This window comes from Erithacus rubecula (assembly GCF_903797595.1).
Source record: "Erithacus rubecula genome assembly, chromosome: 25".
NCBI lineage: Eukaryota > Metazoa > Chordata > Aves > Passeriformes > Muscicapidae > Erithacus > Erithacus rubecula.
In genome coordinates this window covers 3,402,318-3,422,219 of record NC_136677.1, presented here as the reverse complement: position 1 = coordinate 3,422,219, position 19,902 = coordinate 3,402,318, and the positions used below count along the sequence as shown (strand labels likewise).

The window sequence follows — 19,902 nt, the reverse complement described above, 5'->3', positions numbered from 1 at the left end:
GCCCATTAAGCGGTGTTTTAGTGCCGGTTTCCCGTGCAGTCTGTGTAAACTGGAGTTAATCAATCGATTGCAGCTGCAGTTTGATTCCTGCCACGAGAAGAGCTCGGGTGGCGTTGCCACATCTGATGTGCGTGTGCCTTCAGCCCTGTGTGTGGGTGCCTGTCTGTGTGTACAGATCTCAGAGCAAAGCAGGATCCAGGAGCTTTTCCTTATTTCTCCCTGAAAGCCGCTGCTGCCCGTGGAGCTGGTAGTACGGGAGAATTTGGAACCAGGCTGCTTCCAGGAACAGTCCGGCAGAAAATGTTGCTTGAGAGAGTGGGTTAATGGTGCCTCAGAGGCTGGGGAGGAGGGAGCAGCCAGCAGAGTCAGCGTCTGGGCTCTGGAGTCAGCCTTGGACAGACAGAGCCCGGGATTGTTTAGCCCAGGGGACAAATGTCAGCAGGGATTTGCTCGGAGATGCCGTGCTGAAACGATCCTTTCTGCTCCAGCGTGTGGCTTCACATGCAACCATTTCTGCCCTGTTTGCAAGAGCAGTATTTGAGAGTTGCCAGCCTTAGCACAGCTCTGATTGGAAGCGTTTTGAGCAGGAATTTCTGGGAAATCAATAACTTCTCCTGCTGCCAAACTCATTCCTGTCCAAGCCCCTTGGCTCCCAGTAGTGCCCACATAGCCCAGGGACAGGAAAGGGGCTGGACCCTCCCAGTTTTGCTGAATTAAAGCATCCAGACCTTCCAACTTAGCACAAAGAGCGAGCTGTTCCTCCACTCTGGAATTCTGGGCTTCCCCTCATCCCAGAGTGTAATTGCTGCTCTAACAGGAGCACACCCAGCATGCATGGGAGGGAATGAACAATGCCTTTAAAGTGGCATTAATTACCAGGGAAAGATGAAAGTTGTGGCAGAACAGATGCTGGAGAGGTGAATCTGTGTGATCACCCTGTTAATTATTGTGAATTATTAATATCTCAAGAGAAGAAAACTTGGTAAAATTCGACATTTGTGACTTAATCTGTTATCAGACAGCATTAGAGTAATAAATCAAACCATTTTCCATTGGGGACATTAATGCCAAGATGTGAATAACTGATTTTTCTCTAACTGCTTCTTTCTGTGCTGCTCCTCTCCCCCAGCTGGACTTTGTTCCTCCGTGTGTGTGGAAGTCCCATCTGAGACAGAGGCTGTCCAAGGCACAGACATGAAGCTGCTCTGCATCTCCTGCATGAAGAGGGAGGAGGTGACAGCCAGCACGGTGGTGGAATGGTTCTACAAGCCCGAGGGGGGAAAGGATGAGCCTGTATGTATGTCTGGAACCTGAGCCCTTTCCATTTCTTTCCTTGCTTGTCCCATTTCCACATCTGGGCACAGCACAAACTCCTGGCAGGAAAAGCTGCAATCAGTTGTTGTGTTCATACATTTGGGTTGTAGATTCATCAATGCCAGTTTCCAGTCCCATTGCCTCAAATATGTCAAATATGACTGACACTTGGCACCCTTGTCTGAATCAGTTCTGAACCCCAAAGCTGTTGTTTCAAAGGTGAAATTGGCCTCCAATAAATCTGCAGGGCAGGATTTACTTTTTATGTCTCAGTGTTATCATCACTGTGGGAGGATCTCTGGGAGTTGCTTTGGATCCCTGCCAGGAAAAGGAAAAATTGATTTTCAGAGTGAATCAAAATGGAAATTGGACAGATGAGGGGCAGCTGGAATTCAAGAGAGAGTGGTGAAATGGAGAACAAGATCAAGGCTGAGTGCACATTTCTTTCTAGCTATTTTATCCGAGTCTGAAACATTAAATCAGTGGCTGTGGTTGAGCAGGGCCAGGCAGGATGACAAATATTCTCCTTCTGTCTGAGAACTAAAGGGACCAGGCTAAGGAATGAGATGGGAATTCACTTCCAGTGCCCTGGGAGATCCATTTGCCAGTGGCAACCCAAAGAACACCAAGCAAAGTGAGCTGGGGTGGGCAGGGTCGTGATGGGGACTGTGGTCAGCCAGAATGTCACACTGGCAGATTTGTCCTGCAGCACTTCCATCCCAACTGAATATCCCAGGGCTTCCAAAAAGGGCTGTTTGTCTTCACTGAGGGTATTCTGTGGTTCATTCCTCAGGTGATCTCACATGCACTGACTGGCAGGAGCATTGCAAGGCATGAAGAATCCCAGTTTTCTGTCCCACTGCTGATTTTTTGTGTCCATATGCATCTGTGTTTTGCTGTGCCTTAGTTTTTCTCCCTCTCTGATGGAGATATCAGATTCCTGATCACTCATTTTCCTGTCTTTTGTAAAGTCACCTGATACTTGGAGGCAAAGGATGATGGAATATGAATAGCTGCTGTTACCAAGGGAGCTCAGAACATCCCTGAGTGTAGCTGGAGGGGGATGCTGCGCTGCTGTTGCCCAAGGCAGAGATTAACCAGCACATTTCCCCCCAGATCTACGAGCACAGGAAGTCAATCCACGAGTTTCCAAGCCGCTTCAGCGGGAGGATACAGTGGAATGGGAGCAAAGACATGCAGGACGTGTCCATCACCGTGCTGAACGTCACCCTGAACGACTCGGGCGTCTACACCTGCAACATCACCCGCGAGTTCGAGTTCGAGATCCACCGGCCCCTCTTCCAGAGCTCCAGGAAGATCCACCTCACCGTGGTGGAGGAGGGTAGGAGGGGCTGTTTTGTGCTGTCACTGGCTGTGGGTGTTGGAGTTTTTCATGGAAAAAGTGATAAAATACTGGAGTGGTGGAGTCACCATCCCCGGATGTGCTTAAAAAACAGTCTGGGTGTGGCACTTGGTGCCATGGTCTAGTTGAGGTGTTGGACTTGATGATCTTGAAGGTCTCTGGTGCCATGGTCTAGTTGAGGTGTTGGACTTGATGATCTTGAAGGTCTCTTCCAACCTGGTGATTCTGTGAGTTCTGTGAGTTCTGTGAGTTCGTCACTGCACAGCCAGAGACGGCTCTGAGCTCGTTAGCGACAAACGCGGCTCAGGAGGAAAATCCTGTCCCTGGTTTGATGGCTGGAGGCTCTTTTTAGGCACAGGCAGGTTGTGTGTGAGTGTGGGAAGGCAGGATGAGCTGGGCACAGCTGGGCACAGCTGGAACAGCCAGCAGAGGTTTCCAGCTCCTCCCACAGCCGCGCTGGGATGTGACAGCGATGGAGCCGCAGCCTCTCCTGGCTGCCACCCCCTCCCTCCTGGAACAACCACTCGTTCTCCATTTTGATACTACTCTCCTGCTTCTCCTCCTCCCCTCTGTGCTGCTCCTGAGTTCTTCCTCTTCCTCTTCCTCTTCCTCTTCCTCTGTTCCTCTTGCTGTTGCTGGGCTCAGTGCTGATATTTTGGCTTTACAGACCGGTGGGATTCTGCTGCTCTCCTCGGAGAGGGTCAGGAGCTTTCAGCCCTTCTCTCTGCCCCTTCCCCTCCCTCTCCCCCACATTCACTCACTGTTCTGATCCTTTACAACCCACTGGCAGCTCTGTAACACCAGCAAGGGGAGGAATCAGAGCATGAAGATGAGAGAGGTGAGCAGTGGTGAGGGTGTGGGGGTGGCACAGACAGGGCTGTGTGTGCTGGATCCCACTGGGATCTCTGCCTGTTGCAGATCCCTCCGTTCTGCCCCCTCCCAGCACCTGGAGATTCTGGCAAGGCAGGTTAGGAAAGATGCCACAAGGCTGGAAAATGTCCATGGAGCTGCATGGAAATGATCAGGGGTTATTTCATTTTATTCACAGCTGGAGAAGACTTCACCTCTGTCATCTCAGAAATTATGATGTACATTCTGCTGGTCTTCCTCACACTCTGGCTGCTGATTGAAATGGTTTATTGCTACAGGAAGGTCTCCAAGGCAGAGGAGGCTGCCCAGGAAAACGCGTAAGTGTGGAACCCCTGGAGATGGGATCTGTTCTGCAAGGGCTCTTCACATGTCCCAGGGCAGAATGCAGCAGCACTGAGATTTGTTATGGCATGGGCAGGTTGGTGTTTGCTCCAGAAGTGACTGCAGCAGCACTGGGATTTGCTGTGGCATGGACAGGTTGGTGTTTGCTCTGTCCAAAGTCTTTGCAGTGTTTAGAGCACCAAGATTCACCACACACCAGGCAGGGAGTGAACAGTATTCCAGGGTGGCCTGGTTTGGACCGTGTGGAGATGCTCTCCTGGAAGGTCTGGTTTCATCCTGGCCCATTCCCGTGTTTCCACACTCTTGGCTGGGGTTAGAGCTCTCTTTGTTCAGAGGAAGGCTGGCTGTGTAAGATTTTAGAGCAGGGAAGACTCCTTGTTTGCTCCTGCCTGTGCCAAGGAATTTCCTACTCTGAGCATCTACAGGTGCCATTTGTTACCTCAGAGATGCTCCCAGGAATTCAGCAGAGGTGAGTTTACCCAAACTGGGCTTTACACTGTGTGCTTTCCTCCTTCCCTCCACCTCCAGGACAGACTACCTGGCGATTCCTTCGGAGAACAAGGAGAACTGTGCAGTGCCTGTGGAGGAGTAGCAGGGAGGAGGCAGCGGCACCAAGGTGGGTCAGGAAGGGATGGGCACTCCTTGTGTCACCCCTCAGCTTCCTTGTGCTGGGGCTAGGGGCTCCTGGAGCGTGGCTGTGCTCCTCTGGAGCTTCCCCAGGTGTCTTTGGGTGTGGGGTGTGCTGGATGGCTTGAACCCCCAAAGCAGCACAGGCCATGATGTATTTGTGCCTCATTTACCTGTTGCTGTGGAGTTGGGAATCTTCACTTTCCCTGCTCAGGGGCAGCTGTGCCCATGAGGAGTGTCAGGGCTCCATGTCCAAAGGAAGGGACTCTAGAAGGAGTTTGTGTGCTAAAGATTACAATTTGGGTTGTTTATTCTCCCATCAATTGTGCTGACTCTGCTGTAATCCTCACCCCAGTGAGGTCCCAGAGGAACTGTCTCCCTTGCAGGGCTCTGAATTCAGAAGGACCATGCCACACCAGCCAGGCTTGAGGGGGAGCTCTGCGCCTTCGGGAGGAACACAGGGAAGTGCAAATCCTCTTCCATTTGCCTTGGACTCTGTACAGCCTTGACTCTGCTCCTGTGACCCCTGTGAGCTGCCAGCCTGCTGCTGAAGGACTCCCCTGTGGAAGCAAACAGCACAGGGGAGTGGGCAGCACGAGTTCCAGCTCCATCAGCACCTCAATGGCTTTGTAAATGCTCCCTGTCACTTCTTAGCTGCTCTCACCACCACCTTTATTTGCTAAATGTGCTGCTTCTCCATTGCAGAGGTTAGGGGTATGTGTGGCACACTGCTCTGAGCTGCAGGACTGTGAGCAAGGCTCTCTTAGAGGGTCATTCCACCACATGCTGTGGCCCAAGCAGTTTTCTTGGTGTTAAAATAGGAAGCATTTAATTAGTTAATTAAGTCACTCAGAATTTTAGGCTGTCTGTGCACAAGCTGAGTAGGGTGAGGACTGTAATGCACTAAAATTGGGGATGTATGATAGGAAAGACAAGTCCCTGTGCCATGTTCACACTTTCTTCTGGAGGGAATTAAGAATACAGATCCTGAAGTATTCCTGCTTTGGGAAGCAGGATGATGTAAGTATAAGAATCCCCTGTGTCCCTCTCATTTATCAAGTGTCCAAACCCTCATCCCCTTCCTGCCTGGCACAGCAGGTTTGCTCCTGAAGTTCACAGTGGGAGGAACCTGCAGAGCCAAGTCCTGCAACAGCTGGCAAGGCAGCAGGACAAGGCACAGGATCCACCTTTTCCTGGAAAACCCCAAAAAACATGGCAGCCTCATGCTGGTAGGCAGGAGAAATAAATAAGATGAAAAGCCCTCACAGGATGGCAGCTTAGTAAAATGGTTGTAGTTTTATAACAGGGATGGTTCTCTGCTGCTGTAGCAGCACCATCTAGAGGGACAGACAGAAAACACCCACTTTTCCCAGGTAATCCTAATTCTCTCTTGAGGTAATTAATCAGCAATATAAATAGTCTGAATTCACCCTAAATGATCCTCTGTTGCCCAGGAATCACCCAGGAAATTCCATCTTTTCTATGCAAACTTATCCTTTCTGAGGGTTAAGCAGAGTAAAAATTGTTTTCTGCCCTTCAGTGCAGATCAGTTGAGCTCAGCAAGATGGGATTGGAAGGGGGAAAAGGCAGAAACATTGGCCAGGGTGGAATTGTGCTGTAAAACCAGGTGGGGAAGGTTTGGGTTTGCTGTATGGCAGAGTTGTGACACCCCTGCTGCAATGGAGCCTGTGCTGCTTTGCCAGAGCTGACAAGTTCTGCCCCACGGATCTCTTTGTAAATAACTCCCAAATGCTCGTGGCTCCAGCATGCTCCCACCCACGGGATCCCCTCTGCTTTGTTCTGCTGCTCTTTATGTGCTAAAATCACAGAAATTACCCCATTTGGAAGCCAGGCCCAGGTCAGATTTCCAACTGGCACTTGCTCAAAACCCTTTTTTTAGAGTGGGTGTGAACTTTAGGAAACTACTCCAGTGCAGGCTTGGTAGTAGGATTGCTCCCAAATGCAGAGCCAAGCCTGGCAAGGGGAGCACATTTTCCAGATAAAGCACACTCATAGTCTGGGCACCAGCTCCCAAAATCCTGATATCCAAAAGGGATATCCAAAGGAATATCCAAGCAGCTCCTCTTTGCATTCAGCTGGATGTCACCTTTTCCCTATCCCACTTTGCCTGGCAGAATCCTGAACTCAACAAGGGACTGGGTTGTAACTCTGGAGTTTCCAGCACTGCCCAAGGCATTGAGCCAATGGTGAATTTTAGGACACCTCTCTCCCACTCCAGCTCTGCTCCTGTCTCTGTGAACCACAGATAACCCTCTGGTGTCACACTGTTAAATCAAAAAAGGAGTGAACCCTTGAAGAACTTCTTGAGAGCTACCTCAGGTGGTAAAGAAGGACCATCCCCTCATCCTGCACCTCCCTGTATCCCACAGGCACCTTCTGCAGATGCTCATTTTTTGGACAAATCTTTCACTTTTCCAGTTCCTGCAGGCAGAGGTGACCATTGCCACGTGGTGTTCCAAGCAGGAGGAAACAGGGTGCAAAGTTCTGCTCAAGAATCTCACAGGGAAAAAAAAAGAATAAGAATTTAAAAACTGGTGATCTTTCAAAACCTGGAAGAGATGGTCCTGGCAAAGACTCTGTGTGTGTTTGGAATGAGAGACTCTGGAATAGGCAGGATAATAAAAAGAACAAAGAGCCACGCTGGTTGTTGGATAGATTTTTTAATTGATACCGTACTTCCATGGTACTAACTACTTACAGGGAGTTTGGCTGCAGAGCCTGTACAATTCCTACATCCCAGCACGTTCCAGTATCATTTTTTAACCACGGGTTGGGGATTTTTTTTTTTTTTTGTGTGTGTTTTTGTTTGGGTTTTTTTTTGTTTTTTGTTTGCGCACAGCGCAAAGTTTCTGACAGTCGGGACAACTCCTAAAACAAACCCACAATCCTTCCCCCAGCCAGCCCAGAGTCCCCTCAGCCATCAGTGCCCTGCTCCCCAGGCTCTGCAGGGCTTTCTGTGGCTGCAGGAGATGCTGCAGTGCTGAGGAGAGCAGAGCCTTGCTGGGCACCAGCCGTGCACAGGAACTGCAGGATCCAGGGGGAGACACGGCCCAGGGCTCAGCAGCTTCCTCCAGCCCTGCAGCACGTGGTGGGAGATGCAATCCCCCTGCAATGGTGATGTCCCAGAGGTGCCATGGGAGGCTGTGATGCTGCCACTGCTCTGCTGCTCTTTCCTCCCTCCACATCCAGTGGAGCTCCATCCATCCATCCCTGCTCTCCTGTGCCATTTCCCAGCAGGTGGGAATGCATGGCACAGGCTGCAGCTCCCTGCTGGATGGAGCTGCAACAGCTGCTCTCCCAAATCCTAATGGATAAGTGGCTGCAGGACCTGAGCTGCAGGTGGGGGTTTGTTCCCTCCCTACTCTCAGGGTTTGGGGCAGGGAAGGTGGCCTTGAACGTTAGCAATGGAATTGGCCTAAATGAGTGAGGTAACAGAAAGGGCCAGAGGAGGAACCTCCCCGAGCCATGTGCAAATATAATTCCTTCAGCAGAAGGAAGTCCTTTTCCCTACTGAAAAATAAAATAAAATAAAATAAAACACATTCACTTGAAGAGCATACAGACTGCAGGAGGGGAAGGCAGGCAGGGACAGCACCAGGTCAGAGCATCTATGACACAGGTAATGATTGTCCAGCAGCAGAGGTGGGAGGGGACAGGGAAAAGCCATAGCCAGCACTGCAAAACATGTGGGAGAGGAGGAGGGCATGGCATGCCATGGATCCATGCTAAGAGAAGCCCATGCTGTCTGCCTAGAGCTGGGAATGGCCTTGACCAGCAGTCACCCAAGACACGAGATTATTTGGCCAGTGTGCACATCTAGAAAAAGAGGTTTTATGGCACAGAGAGACTCGTGCTGGAGAGACTGCAAAGCACAGAGATCAGAGAGTGTCTGGGGAACAGGCTGGAAAATCAGCACAGGAACCATGGGGCACAGCTGTTCTCTGAGCCACAGAAATCTGACAGCACAGAGCTGCCTCCCCTGAGCCAGGCACTGCTGCTTTCAACAGTGATTTTAAGTTTTATTTTCTGGGTAAGGTGGAAGCAGACAGCTCCAGCTGTAAATCAGGTAGGAGTTTGTTTCTGTGCTCCTGGGGAGAGCAGCTGCTGCAGCACACCACAGCAAATCCAAAAGTACCCAGACCAAAAGTGTCTCCAGCCACTCTCTGGGAGAGAAAACATTCTACCTTCTTGCACAAAGGTAAGAAAAGCTCCTATGTGGCTACCAGGACAGTGCTGAGGAGCCAAGGAGGCTGGAAAGTCTGTCCTTATCTACACCCAGGTGAGCTGCTGAAACTGTCTGATAAGGACATGGATCAGCATTCCAGGATCAGCATTCCAGGATCAGCATTCCTGCAGGGGATCTCCCAGTCCATGCCCTGCTAGTTCAGAGGCAGCTTTGTGCCTTCAGGGCTCCAAATCCAGCACAGCCTTGTGCTTTGAAACCTTTCTTCTTCCAATACAGGGTCACACTACACTAAAGACATTCCCTAAGGTTTCTGTTTTTAAGATCAGAAGCATCCAAGCAGGGTCAGGTGTCACCCAGCAGGCAGGGACAGCAGCCAGAGGTATCACAGCAGGACAGGCAGCTCAGGGGAGATCAAACTCTTCTCCCAAAGGATTTGAGGGAGCCAGGATTTAGAGAGAAGCTGGTATCAACCAGTGTGAGTTAATAGCACAGTTTTCTGACTGAAGGGAGTGCCTGAAGTGCAGAACACCCAAAAGCTCATTGTCCTGTTAACCACAGCTAACACCTTCCCACTGCAAGGGCCTTTCTAGCCTTTATTTCCCCACATTTACTATCTGGAATGTGCAGGCCCAGCAGTGGGCAGCTCACCAGCTGGAATAACCTGGTTTTTGGTCCTTCAGAGAATTCACAGGCAGCTGCTGCAGTAGAAACCTGTGGTGCCCACTCTGGGAATGCCCAGGATCAAACCCATCCCAGCTGCCAGAACTCCCTAAGATAAGCACTGGGAGCTGTGTCTTTATCAGAGGTGAGGCTGGGCCAAAATCAGATCAGTGAGGATGTCACAGACTGGTGGATCAGAGCCTCCTGCTCCCCCTCCTCCCAGCAGCAGGCATCTTCCTTGGCAGGAATTAGGCTAAAAGCTGTTGGCATTTCTCTTGCATGCTTGGCTGGAGAAATGCCTTTAATTATTTTTTTTTTAATCCTTGTTTTTGTGGTTGTGGAAGGGTCAGGCTGGGAGGGGAAATGCACCTGAAGGAAGCACCACCCCTGTAACACTATTCAGGCCTCTCACTCCTGGAAAGTGCTTCTGATCCCTCCAGGAAATGTAATCCAAAATCATCTCTGGCTCCAGAAAAAATTAACCTGCCAGCTGAAATGGGGCAGGGGCAGCTGATTCCTGTCCCAGCTCTCCAGAGGAAGGGAAAACACCCCAAGTTTTTGTTTCAACCCTCACCATTAGTGCCTTCAGATCCTGATTTTCCCCTTTTTATTACTATTGTGAGAGATTAAGAGGCAAAAAAAGATTGTGAATCCCATCCAACTCCAAGCCAGACTGGCTGCCAAGTGGGAAAAAGAAATAATTAGGGGAAAAAAAAGCCAAACTAAGGCCTCAAAGAGAAACCTCCCTCAGTGTGAAGGACACTGCACTTCTGCTTGGTGCCCACCACCCTTGGGCTCTTCCTGAAGGATTTCACATTGCTGAGTGCCAGGAGAGGGGAAAAACAGGTTCAAAACCCACTTTAATGTGCAGGCAGGACAAATATTAATGTTGAGGTTGCTACAGCTGCCTGGCCTGATTGATTTAACAGTTCTGTCTCTGGGGCCCAGCTGGAAATCAGCTCAGGAGAAAGGATTCAGGAGGAGAAAAAGGGTTCCTAACAGAATGTGATATTGGTGAGTAACAAACACTGATCAGCAGAATTTATCTGTGAGCCTCTCTGATTTCTCTGTCTCCAGGTGGAGGAGACACCACTTTCCTCTTTCACTGTGTTCTTTCTCTCTCCTGGCATGGGCAGGGTGAATCCCAGTGTTGTCCTGCTTGGTGCTTGAAATTAAATTCTAGAAGAGGGAAATTCCAGCAGCGGGGAAGATCTGTGTGCTTAGTAATTGTCAGAAAGGGGAAAGGGGACTCTGGGGCAGTCTGCCAAGTCACAGTGGGGAAAATGAGCCACAGAAAGCCCTTCCCAGGCCCTAGCACCTCAATTTCATGGTACAGCAGCCATTTCAGCAGCCTCCCTGCAAAAAAACCAGGGAGCAGTACAGTAGTCAGCAGCATTAAATTAAATAAATAGTCATAAATACCCATCACTCTCTGGTTTGCCCTAGCTGGACCTTGTTTTCACAGTCTGGAATGTCCTTTTGATAGCCTGGCTTCATCCATGCTCCTGCAGATGTGAGTTCTGTGTGGGGCATGTGGGGATTGAAGGCAGGCTGGGAGAAATCAGCAGGTTATTCCTGCATCCAGTGCCTTTGGAATGGAAAGTGGAGCTTGAGAGGGTTTTCCTCAGGCTGCACTGGGGATATTCTATGCTACAGAATGGTGGGAGAGCAATTATTCATCCTGGAGGCAAAGGAGGAGCTGGGAATGTGCAGCTGCCTCCCTCCTGCCAGTCAGCAGGTAGAAAAATCCCAGTGTTGGACAAAGGGGAACTCACATTCCCCTAATCTACCTGCCTGGGGAACAGCCAAAGCATTTATTAAACACTTCAAGAAGCAGCCAGCATCCCCATGAGTCCCTGTGGGGTTGGTGCATTGCTCAGCCCAGCCAAGCTGCCCCTCTCCCTCATCTGGCTGCTAATGGAGTCTGGAATTATCCCCCAGAACAAATGAAAATGCACAGGGCATTTTTTTAGTGCAGTTCCACCACCTGGTTGACCCCTCAGGTGCCTCAAATCCAGCTCTGTCCTGCTACCCTCTGCTGGGCACTTTTTCCTCTCCTCCCTTGGTCCCTGTCACCCTTCCTGACCTCTCCTGGATTTTTGGAAGTTTTGTTGCTCTACAGATGCAGTCACATCAATACCCACAGTGATGGCTGTTGCTGCATAGATACAATTATGTCAATTTATCCCAGGCAAGGAAAGGAAGCTGCTTTTCCCTGTTTTCCCATTTTACAAGACAAGGGCTGAGCAAACAGCAGAGATTTGCTGAGCTGGGTAGTGGGAGTGGTTGCAACTCAATCCTAATTTTGGTTTTCTGCTTAAATGTGGGTCCTCCCAGCGTGGTGATTCCAGCAGCAATGCAGACCTGCAGCACAGGGGTGGCTCAGTGGCAGGGGCCAAGCACAGAAAAAGCAGAGAACAGCTAAAGGGGACACTGGCACTGTCCTCCTACAGCCCTTGCAGGGAGACACTCCCCTGCTCTCACTGCAGCAGCCAGGGCAGGAGGCAGCAAATCCAAGCTGGGGCTTGTGGAAGGGATTGCAGCTGGGTCACACCCTGTGCTGTGCTCTCTGAGCCAGCCTGGCTGCCCTGACAGCACATTTCTGCTCCCAGGAGGGGCCTGCCAGGGGGATCTGCCCTCCACAGACCCACAGACACTCACCCTCCTCTCCAGAGCACTGCAAGGGATTGACTGTGATTGCCAAAACCTCTGTGCCCTGAAGCCAGAGAGGTCAAGGAGGTGACAGTGTCCCCAAAACCTCTGTGCCCTAAAGCCAGCAAGGTCAGGGAGGTGACAGTGTCCCCTTTAGAGATAAATAGAGTAAAGCAGGGATCTCCATGCACAGGGAGGGGATGGGGACGGGCAGGGGGGGGCCACTCACACTGATGCTTCCCTTTGAGACAACAGAAACAGAACAGACAGACAGACAGACAGGAATATTACAGAGGAGCAGTGCACAGGCCCAGGAGCAGAGCTGGGCACAGCCCCAAGCACACCTCAGTGCTGGGAGAGCACAGCCCTCCCACACACACACACACCCCAGGGACACTCCAGTTCAGCCAGTGTTGGAGGTCACTCCTTCCCCTCTTTAAGCTTTTTTTTTTTTCTGGGTTTTTTTTTTTCACTTTTTTTTCTCTTAAAATCTGTATATAATATATATATTTATATCTGTATATATATATATTTATATATATATTTATATCTCCTATTTACACATATTGCACACCGTCCTCTGGCCTCCTGCATTCCTGCCTGTCAATGGAAACGTTTCCTTTTCTCCTCTGGGTCTGACCCGAAGTCCCTGGACCCGATGCCATTCTGGAGATTTATTAGTGAATCCTTCATCTGCAAGAAAAAAGATTTTTCCACTGTGGTGCTGCCCCAGAGGGGAGAGAACTTGGGGTTTTTTTTTCCCCCCCCCCCCCCCCCGTAAAGTGTTGGTGCCATAATTGTGGTTTTGGGAGAGGGGATGTGTGAATGGGGACTGGGAATGTGGGGCACCATTCCCCAAAAGAGCAGAGTGCAGGGAGTTCTCTCTCCTCAGGGGAAGGCAGCTCATGTTTAGGGATTTATGAGGAAGCAGCTCTCATTTCTGTGCTCTCAGCACCCTGAGTGATTTTTAGGGAGCACACCCCTGAAACTCCTGGCTTTGTGCCACCAGAGCATGTCCCCTTCCTCCCTGAAAGCTGCATGTAATTCCAGGTCCAGCTAAAACCAGTTGGCTCTCCAAGCTGGGATGACATTAGACCCCAAATGTGCCCATGTGAGATTTTTGGCCCTGCAGGGCTCTGTCCTTGACATGCATGTGACATCCCCCTGTGACGGGCAAGTGGCACCCTGTGACAGCCCTTGTGGGACTGTCAGGAGCTGATGTGAAGGAGCTGTCACACCTGAGGGGCTGTGGGGGCAGCAGGAGGTGCTGAAGGATGGGGAGCAGGGCTGGGAGGCCACAGGGACCCCCCTGGGCAGAGCCTCACCTGGTCCAGCAGCATCACTGAGGATTTGATGATCTCACGCCATTTCTGCAGCTCCGAGTCGTGGTACCTCTGCTGGGACTCCAGCAGCTGGGCCCACTCTGCCTGAGACTGGGGTAACCTGCCAGCAAACACAGGCAAGGCTCAGCACATCACACAGATTTTGTGCACACATTTCTCTTCACTGTGAGGAAAAAGCTGCTCTGGCTCTTTTCCCCAAGCTTTTCTCTTCAGGCCCATTGAAAACCCAAAGCAGAACTGAGGGGAGTGGAACCAGGACTAATTAAGTGGTGCAAAACCCCTGAAACACTGATTTTAGAAAATAGGATTTTAGTTACCTTGCTGAAAATAATTAAAAGTTAGAAGGGAGTAGTTATTTAAAACTTAAATAATTGGTTGTCTGTCATTTTATGTTTGCTCAGCTGTGCTTACAATGGGAAAAGACAAAACTAGTGAGCAGATCCAAAGGAACACAGACAATGCAACCAGAAACTTTGGGAAATTGGACTGTCCCCAGAAATCATTTGTATTGTCAGGGATATAAAAGATCAAGAGTTTAGGGTGAGGAAGACTCGCCTTTCTTTCTCCTTTTAAGACCCCTGCCCATGAAAACAACCCCAGACTTAATTTAAGAAGTCAAATTAGCTTCTTAATTACCATAGGAAGCAGGGGATGGGAGGGGCTGTTATTGTGAATATGGATTTGTTTGAATCCTTTGCCAATAAATAGACTTTGTGATCACCTGTGATTTTGCAGTGTGTATCAGATGATTACCTCTAATAAATAAACACACACTTTCAAACTTTAAATTGTCTTTTGTCTGTCACAGCTGAGTATCAGTATCAGACCAGTACTCTCCTTTTGGTAAATCACCCCCAGCACTGTGGCAGCCTGGCTGTACCTCTCCTGCAGCCTCAGGCCCTGCCATGCTGTCAGTGTCTGCGTGGTGTACTCCAACATCCAGAGTTTGTAGAAGAGCATCATGTTGAGAATGACCAGCAGCACCAGACTGCAGAGAAAGGGAGAAAACAGCCAGGTTAGGAGCATTTCCCAGCATTTCCCAGGCCTTTGGGGAGGTGTCTGAGGCCAGTCCATGCTGTGAGTGGGGATTTAATCTGAGTGAGCAACCAAAACTTCACCTCGTGGGAGAAATGTGTGAGCCAGGAGGGCAGACAGACAGACAGGAGTGATAGAACAGGCTGGGTGAGTGGATGTGCAGAATGCAGAGAAAGGGAGGGAAATGGGAGAGTAAAGAGGTTAAAAAAGAGAGAGACAGTACCTGAAACAGATCCTAATGGGAGCAGGGAAGAGAAAAGACGGAGCAGCTGCTGGTTAGAAACAGACTGACACAAGCTGGGCTGAGAGGAGGAGGCTCAGACAGTGCAGGGCAGGAGGAAAGGAGCAGAGGAAGAGAGGCAGGAAGGACAGACAGGGATCTGTGTGTCTGCACTGGAGGTGAAGCTCCCTCAGCACAGCTGAGCTCCTGCTGACTGTGTCTGACACCACATCCAGCCTTCCCCACTGCCACCCTGGCACTGGGAGCACACCCAGCCATGCCCTGCCCAGCTCCTCTCACCCCCAGCACACAGGGGCATTCCTGCTGCTCCCCAGGAAGGATTCCAGCCTGGTGCCTGGCTCTGAATAGTGCAGTTCTTTTGCTGGAAGAATGGCCCACTATGACCAGTTCAGCCAGGCAGATGGCAGCTGGCCAGAGGAATATTCTGGAAACATCACAGAGAGCTCTGTGACCCAAGGGAAGCTTTGGTACCTCTGTGCTTTGGTACCTCTGTGTGACAGCACCTCACACCACCTCATTCATCACTGCCTGGGTGCTGCTGCAAACCTCGGCATCTGCACCCCCTCTGGGACCAGCAAACACAGAGAAAAGCTCAACTTGAGCTGTAATTTCAGCTCTGAAATCCCAGCTTCTCCACACCTCTCTAAAAGCTGGGTGGAGCTTGAGGAAAAGCTGAGCCTGAGTCAGAAGAGCCTGGATCACTGTTTTAATGCTGCTGGCAGCCCAAGGGCAGAGGAACAGTAAAACCAGTGAGTTCAGGCATTAAACTGAGCCACAGTCCCAGCTCACTTGGAGAGCACATCCCAGTCCAACACCACCAATCCTGAAAGGAGGGGCAGGAAAGACCCCCAACCCAGAGAGTTCCTCTGCTGAGCTGATGGAATCACACCAACCCCTGGTGCTTCAGGTGTTTCTTTACTTATTGTGCAGAAATCACCTCTAAAGGCTCCAGCTGCCTTCTGGCTGCACCTCTCATCAAAATCACTGACAGGAAAAGGGATGTGACAGAATCCTCACAGACACTGAGCCCTGTTGGGATAGCCCAGTGACTGCCAGAGAGCTTTGCACAGCCACTGTCCATGATAGCAGCTCATGTGGCAGGAATTAAATCACTGTTTTAAATTACCCACACACACAGCTTCTATGTGTCATGAAAAGTCTGGAAAACTGCATCCTTGATGTAAAAAATTAAAAATTAAATGCTTATCCTTGTTGGATTTCTTCTCTTGTAGGTGTTGACTTTTCTCTTCTTGCACAGCTGCCTCTGTCCTGGTTGTCACTGCCCCAGGCAGGTCCCAGACCTGCCTTCAGGACTCCCAGAGCAGATCTGCAAAGCCCATGTTTGGCTAAAACAAGGGCAAAACCAAGGGGAAAGGAGAGAAGAGAGCACAGAACTTACACAAAGCTGATGACAAGGAGCAGCTTGGAGACACTCTGCAGGTGGAAGCCACTGGGGCTCTCCTCAGGGATGTGCCGTGTCTGAGTGGAACCTGAGGAGAGGGGATGCATTTGGGATGGGAAACAGGGAAAGATCCTCTACCCACCCCTCAACCTCACCCAAACAACCCCAACACATCCTGCTGCATGTGGCAAATGTAAGTGAGACTGAGCACTGCAGATTTAATCAGCACATGCAGCTTGATAACCAAGTGCCTTGGCAAGAGCAAACAGAGTTTTGAAGATTGCAAGAAGATTGGATCAAGTCTGGCTGATGGGAAATAAGATTTTACTAAGTAGAAATGTCAAGTTTGTCTGTGTGATGTTTAACTACATGATTGTAGTAAAATATTACTAGGTGTTAGGTGTTTTAAATTAGCATATAATACATACATATAATACATATGTATTAGTATATAATACATCTATAAAATACATATGCATTATTATCAGTATATAGTATTAGTGTTAGTATAGTTTTAGTATATAGTATATAATACATATATATTATACATATGTATTAGTATTAGTATATAGTATTACTATTAGTATTAGTGTTAGTATAGTATTAGTATATAGGATATAATACATACTTACATACTAGATTATATACATACACTTATAAAATATAATATAAATATAATAATATCTATAATAATAAGGAATGGAATGAGAATGGAATGGGAATGAGAATGGGAATGAGAATGGGAATGAGAATGGGAATGAGAATGGGAATGAGAATGGGAATGGGAATGAGAATGGAATGGAATGGGAACGGGAACGGGAACGGGAACGGGAATGGAATAGGAATAGAATAGAATAGAATAGAATAGAATAGAATAGAATAGAATAGAATAGAATAGAATAGAATAGAATAGAATAGAATAGAATAGAATAGAATAGAATAGAATAGAATAGAATAGAATAGAATAGAATAGAATAGAATAGAAATGCAGCTCCCAGTAAAAGCTGCATTCTGGTCCCCACAGTTCCCTGTCTCTCAAGCACTGATGCCTCCTCCCCACCCCACTGTGCCCCCGGGGCTCTGGGGGGCAGCTGCTCACCTGCCACGTGTTTGATGCGGTGTGCCACCTCCTCGTCGGTGGGGGTGGTGACGGGGCTCAGCACCTCCTCCAGGTGCGGCACCCGCAGGTGCGCGTGGCCGCGCTTCCGCCGCCGCACCGCCGCCTGCTTGCCCGCCTTCTCCTTGGGGGATTGTCTGTGCACCTCGGCCAGGTACGTGCTCTCTGTTTTGGTCAGCTCGCTCTCTGCAGCGCCCAGGGAGCACCAATAGGGACAGGAAGGTTCAGTCTCTCTGCTCAGGGTTGCAGCTTTTGTGTTTTTCATCTGTTTGTAACCCTGCGGTTCTTTAGTGTGGAGCTCTGAGCTCCACATCCAGTGGGAGCTGCACAGATCCACCTGCAGGGAGCCTTTCATGTGAGCTGAGCTTTCCAGCAGGAATCCCTGCCAGCTTTGCTGTCACCTGGCTCCACTCACCTAAAAAACCAGCTGGGACCTGTGCCAGCAGCCCAAACAACCCAGTTCCAGATGCTCCCAAAGCACAGCCATGGACAGCTTTAGCTGCAGGGCCAGAGAGAGCAGCTACCAGGAGCTGCTTCCTTCCTCCCACTGCAGGTCCTGCAGGGAGCTTGATGCCTTGGGATTTTAGATTTTGTAGTTTTCATCCATTTGTAACCCTGCAATTATTCAGTGTGGAACTCTAAACTCCATATTCAGTGGGAGCTGCTGCTCTCCCATTTTGGGCAGACACAACAATTCCTCTCCAGGCCTGGCAATCAAGGACACCTCACTGCCTCAGGCCTGAGAGATGGAAACAAAAGTGAGTTGGGGGAGCAAACCTGGGGTAAATGACTTCATTACCTGAAGCTGTAATTGGAAGATTAACCCCCAATATTCAAATGGACCAAACTTATCAAAGTGTGAAACCTGTGACCCATTGTCCATTGTGGGTGCAGCCCCTGGGGGGCTTTGTCTGCCCTAAATGTACCTGAAGTTCAATAAATAGAACTGCTTTTATTCTCTTAATTTTGCCTGCCCTGTGTTTTTAGCAAGCCCCAAAAAAGGCATCAGCTGGGCCAAAGAAGCTGGCAGAGTTTGAAAGATTTGTGCTCCACATTCTTCAAGCCTTTTGTCAAAATTTGACCCCAAACTCCTGACAGGGAGCAGGATTTGATTCCCTGATTAATTCCAGCAGGTAATTTATTCCAGCTGTGACCATATAAACCACCCCAGGGCTGGATCATGTTGCCCACTCCCAGGGAAACACGAGTGCCACTGGCATTGCCACTCTTACCCAAATGACGGAAATAATCTTCCAGGCCACTCCAAAAATTCTTCTCAATGAAGGATTTCACCAGCCCCCAGGGCTGCTTCCTGTAACGTAATTCTGTGGAAACCCTGTGAGGAGAAAAAGCTCAGTCATCCCCTGGTTCTGCTTCCTGGGGTGATGTCAGTGCAAATGCAGGAAATAATCATGTACACTGTTATTTCTGGAATGGTCTCAGCCCTTCAGAAGGAAGCACTGCTGGAAAAGTCCTTCCAAAGGCAGGAAGAGCCTCTCCCAGGAATGCTCCTGGCAGATATTTGGATTATCATTATTCACACAGAATCACATGGATATAGCTTTACCCAGTACCCAACTGCTCTGCTTCTCCCCCAAGCACAGCCCCAGGAAGTTCATCCTGTTCTTATCAGCCTGCAATGATAACAGGCTCTGCAAACCCCTGCCTCCAAGAGAGAGGCAAGAAAAATCTGTAAACCCTCTCCCTGATGCACTAACATCAACCCAGCACGTGAAAACTCCTCATGACAAGAATGTCCCAGCAACAGGACAAAACAACAACCCCCTGTACCTTTCCTACCACACCCAAACAAGCAAACTCCCCTCCCAAAGGAACTTTAGCTCCCCATTCCCTCCCAGGAGAGGTACCTGAGTCTGCTCTTGTTCCTGGCCACGCGAGTCAGCGTGTAGCGGTTGATGGTGTAGAAATAATCGTGGTAGGGGACATCATGAGTGAGCACCTCTGCATCTATGACATAGCACTCGCTCTCCTGGCTGGCTTTGTACATTGTCTGCAGGGAAAACAGCAGCCAGAGCAGCTCTGAGAGTGGCCAGGGCACAGCAGCACTCTGCAAACAGCCCCAGGGGAGGCAGAGGAGCACAAGGGTTTCACCCAGGTGCTGCCCGTGGGCACATCTGGGAAAGGGGATTCAAGGGAATTCAGTTCCAGCTTCCTTGGGAGCAGCTCACTGGGACCTTTCCAAGTGGGACCTCTCCTGTCTGTGTTCTGGCTAAAACCAGAGGTTTTAGCATAAATTCTAGCTAATAAATTTTCTAGCATAAATTATTCTGTGATTCTAAACACCATAAAAACACACCATTTCCTTCATTTAAGTGCTTCTGGTGTGTTTTTCCCTTTGCTCCAGAGCAAGCCTGACCCAGACAGACAGAGCTCAGCACAGATCCCTGGACAGAGCATGGCTTTTCCTGCAGACCATTCCCACCCAGCTCTGCAGGGAGAAACACAAGGGGTGTCCTGGTGCTTGAGCCAAACTCAAGAGTTAAATAAGCCATGGCTTGTTTATCTGAGAGTGTGCTGCTACCTGTGCTCTCCCTGTTCCTTTCTGCTCCCTGCATCTTTCCTGACACCCTCACAAATCCCACCTTGCTGCTGGAATCCTCCTCTCTGCAATGTGGTGCTCAGACCCCTTTTCCTGCTTCTCTCTTTGCAATCCCTAAAGCTCACTCTCAGTATTCACCCTCTGCCACTTGAACACATCTCTGGATATG

General features: G+C 49.6%; 2 protein-coding genes across 12 annotated transcripts in view; one reads left to right on the top strand and one right to left on the bottom strand.

The window, feature by feature from the left end:
- SCN3B (sodium voltage-gated channel beta subunit 3) overlaps positions 1-7,175 on the top strand; it is a 31,930-nt gene extending 24,755 nt beyond the window's left edge. For all 4 annotated transcript variants that reach the window (XM_079326950.1, XM_079326951.1, XM_079326948.1 and 1 more), the window contains 5 exons: positions 1,130-1,293; positions 2,431-2,656; positions 3,726-3,864; positions 4,418-4,505; positions 4,903-7,175. In XM_079326950.1, coding sequence (XP_079183076.1) covers positions 1,195-1,293; positions 2,431-2,656; positions 3,726-3,864; positions 4,418-4,481 — 528 coding nt within the window. In that variant the 5' untranslated portion in view covers positions 1,130-1,194 and the 3' untranslated portion in view covers positions 4,482-4,505; positions 4,903-7,175. The remainder of the gene's footprint in view (positions 1-1,129; positions 1,294-2,430; positions 2,657-3,725; positions 3,865-4,417; positions 4,506-4,902) is intronic.
- Positions 7,176-11,468: 4,293 nt separating this feature from the next.
- GRAMD1B (GRAM domain containing 1B) overlaps positions 11,469-19,902 on the bottom strand; it is an 88,879-nt gene continuing 80,445 nt past the window's right edge. For all 8 annotated transcript variants that reach the window (XM_079326574.1, XM_079326575.1, XM_079326579.1 and 5 more), the window contains 7 exons: positions 19,042-19,184; positions 18,406-18,509; positions 17,156-17,359; positions 16,054-16,144; positions 14,259-14,366; positions 13,361-13,478; positions 11,469-12,728 (listed from right to left, as the gene is read on the bottom strand). In XM_079326574.1, the coding sequence (XP_079182700.1) occupies positions 12,639-12,728; positions 13,361-13,478; positions 14,259-14,366; positions 16,054-16,144; positions 17,156-17,359; positions 18,406-18,509; positions 19,042-19,184 (858 nt within the window). In that variant the 3' untranslated portion in view covers positions 11,469-12,638. The remainder of the gene's footprint in view (positions 12,729-13,360; positions 13,479-14,258; positions 14,367-16,053; positions 16,145-17,155; positions 17,360-18,405; positions 18,510-19,041; positions 19,185-19,902) is intronic.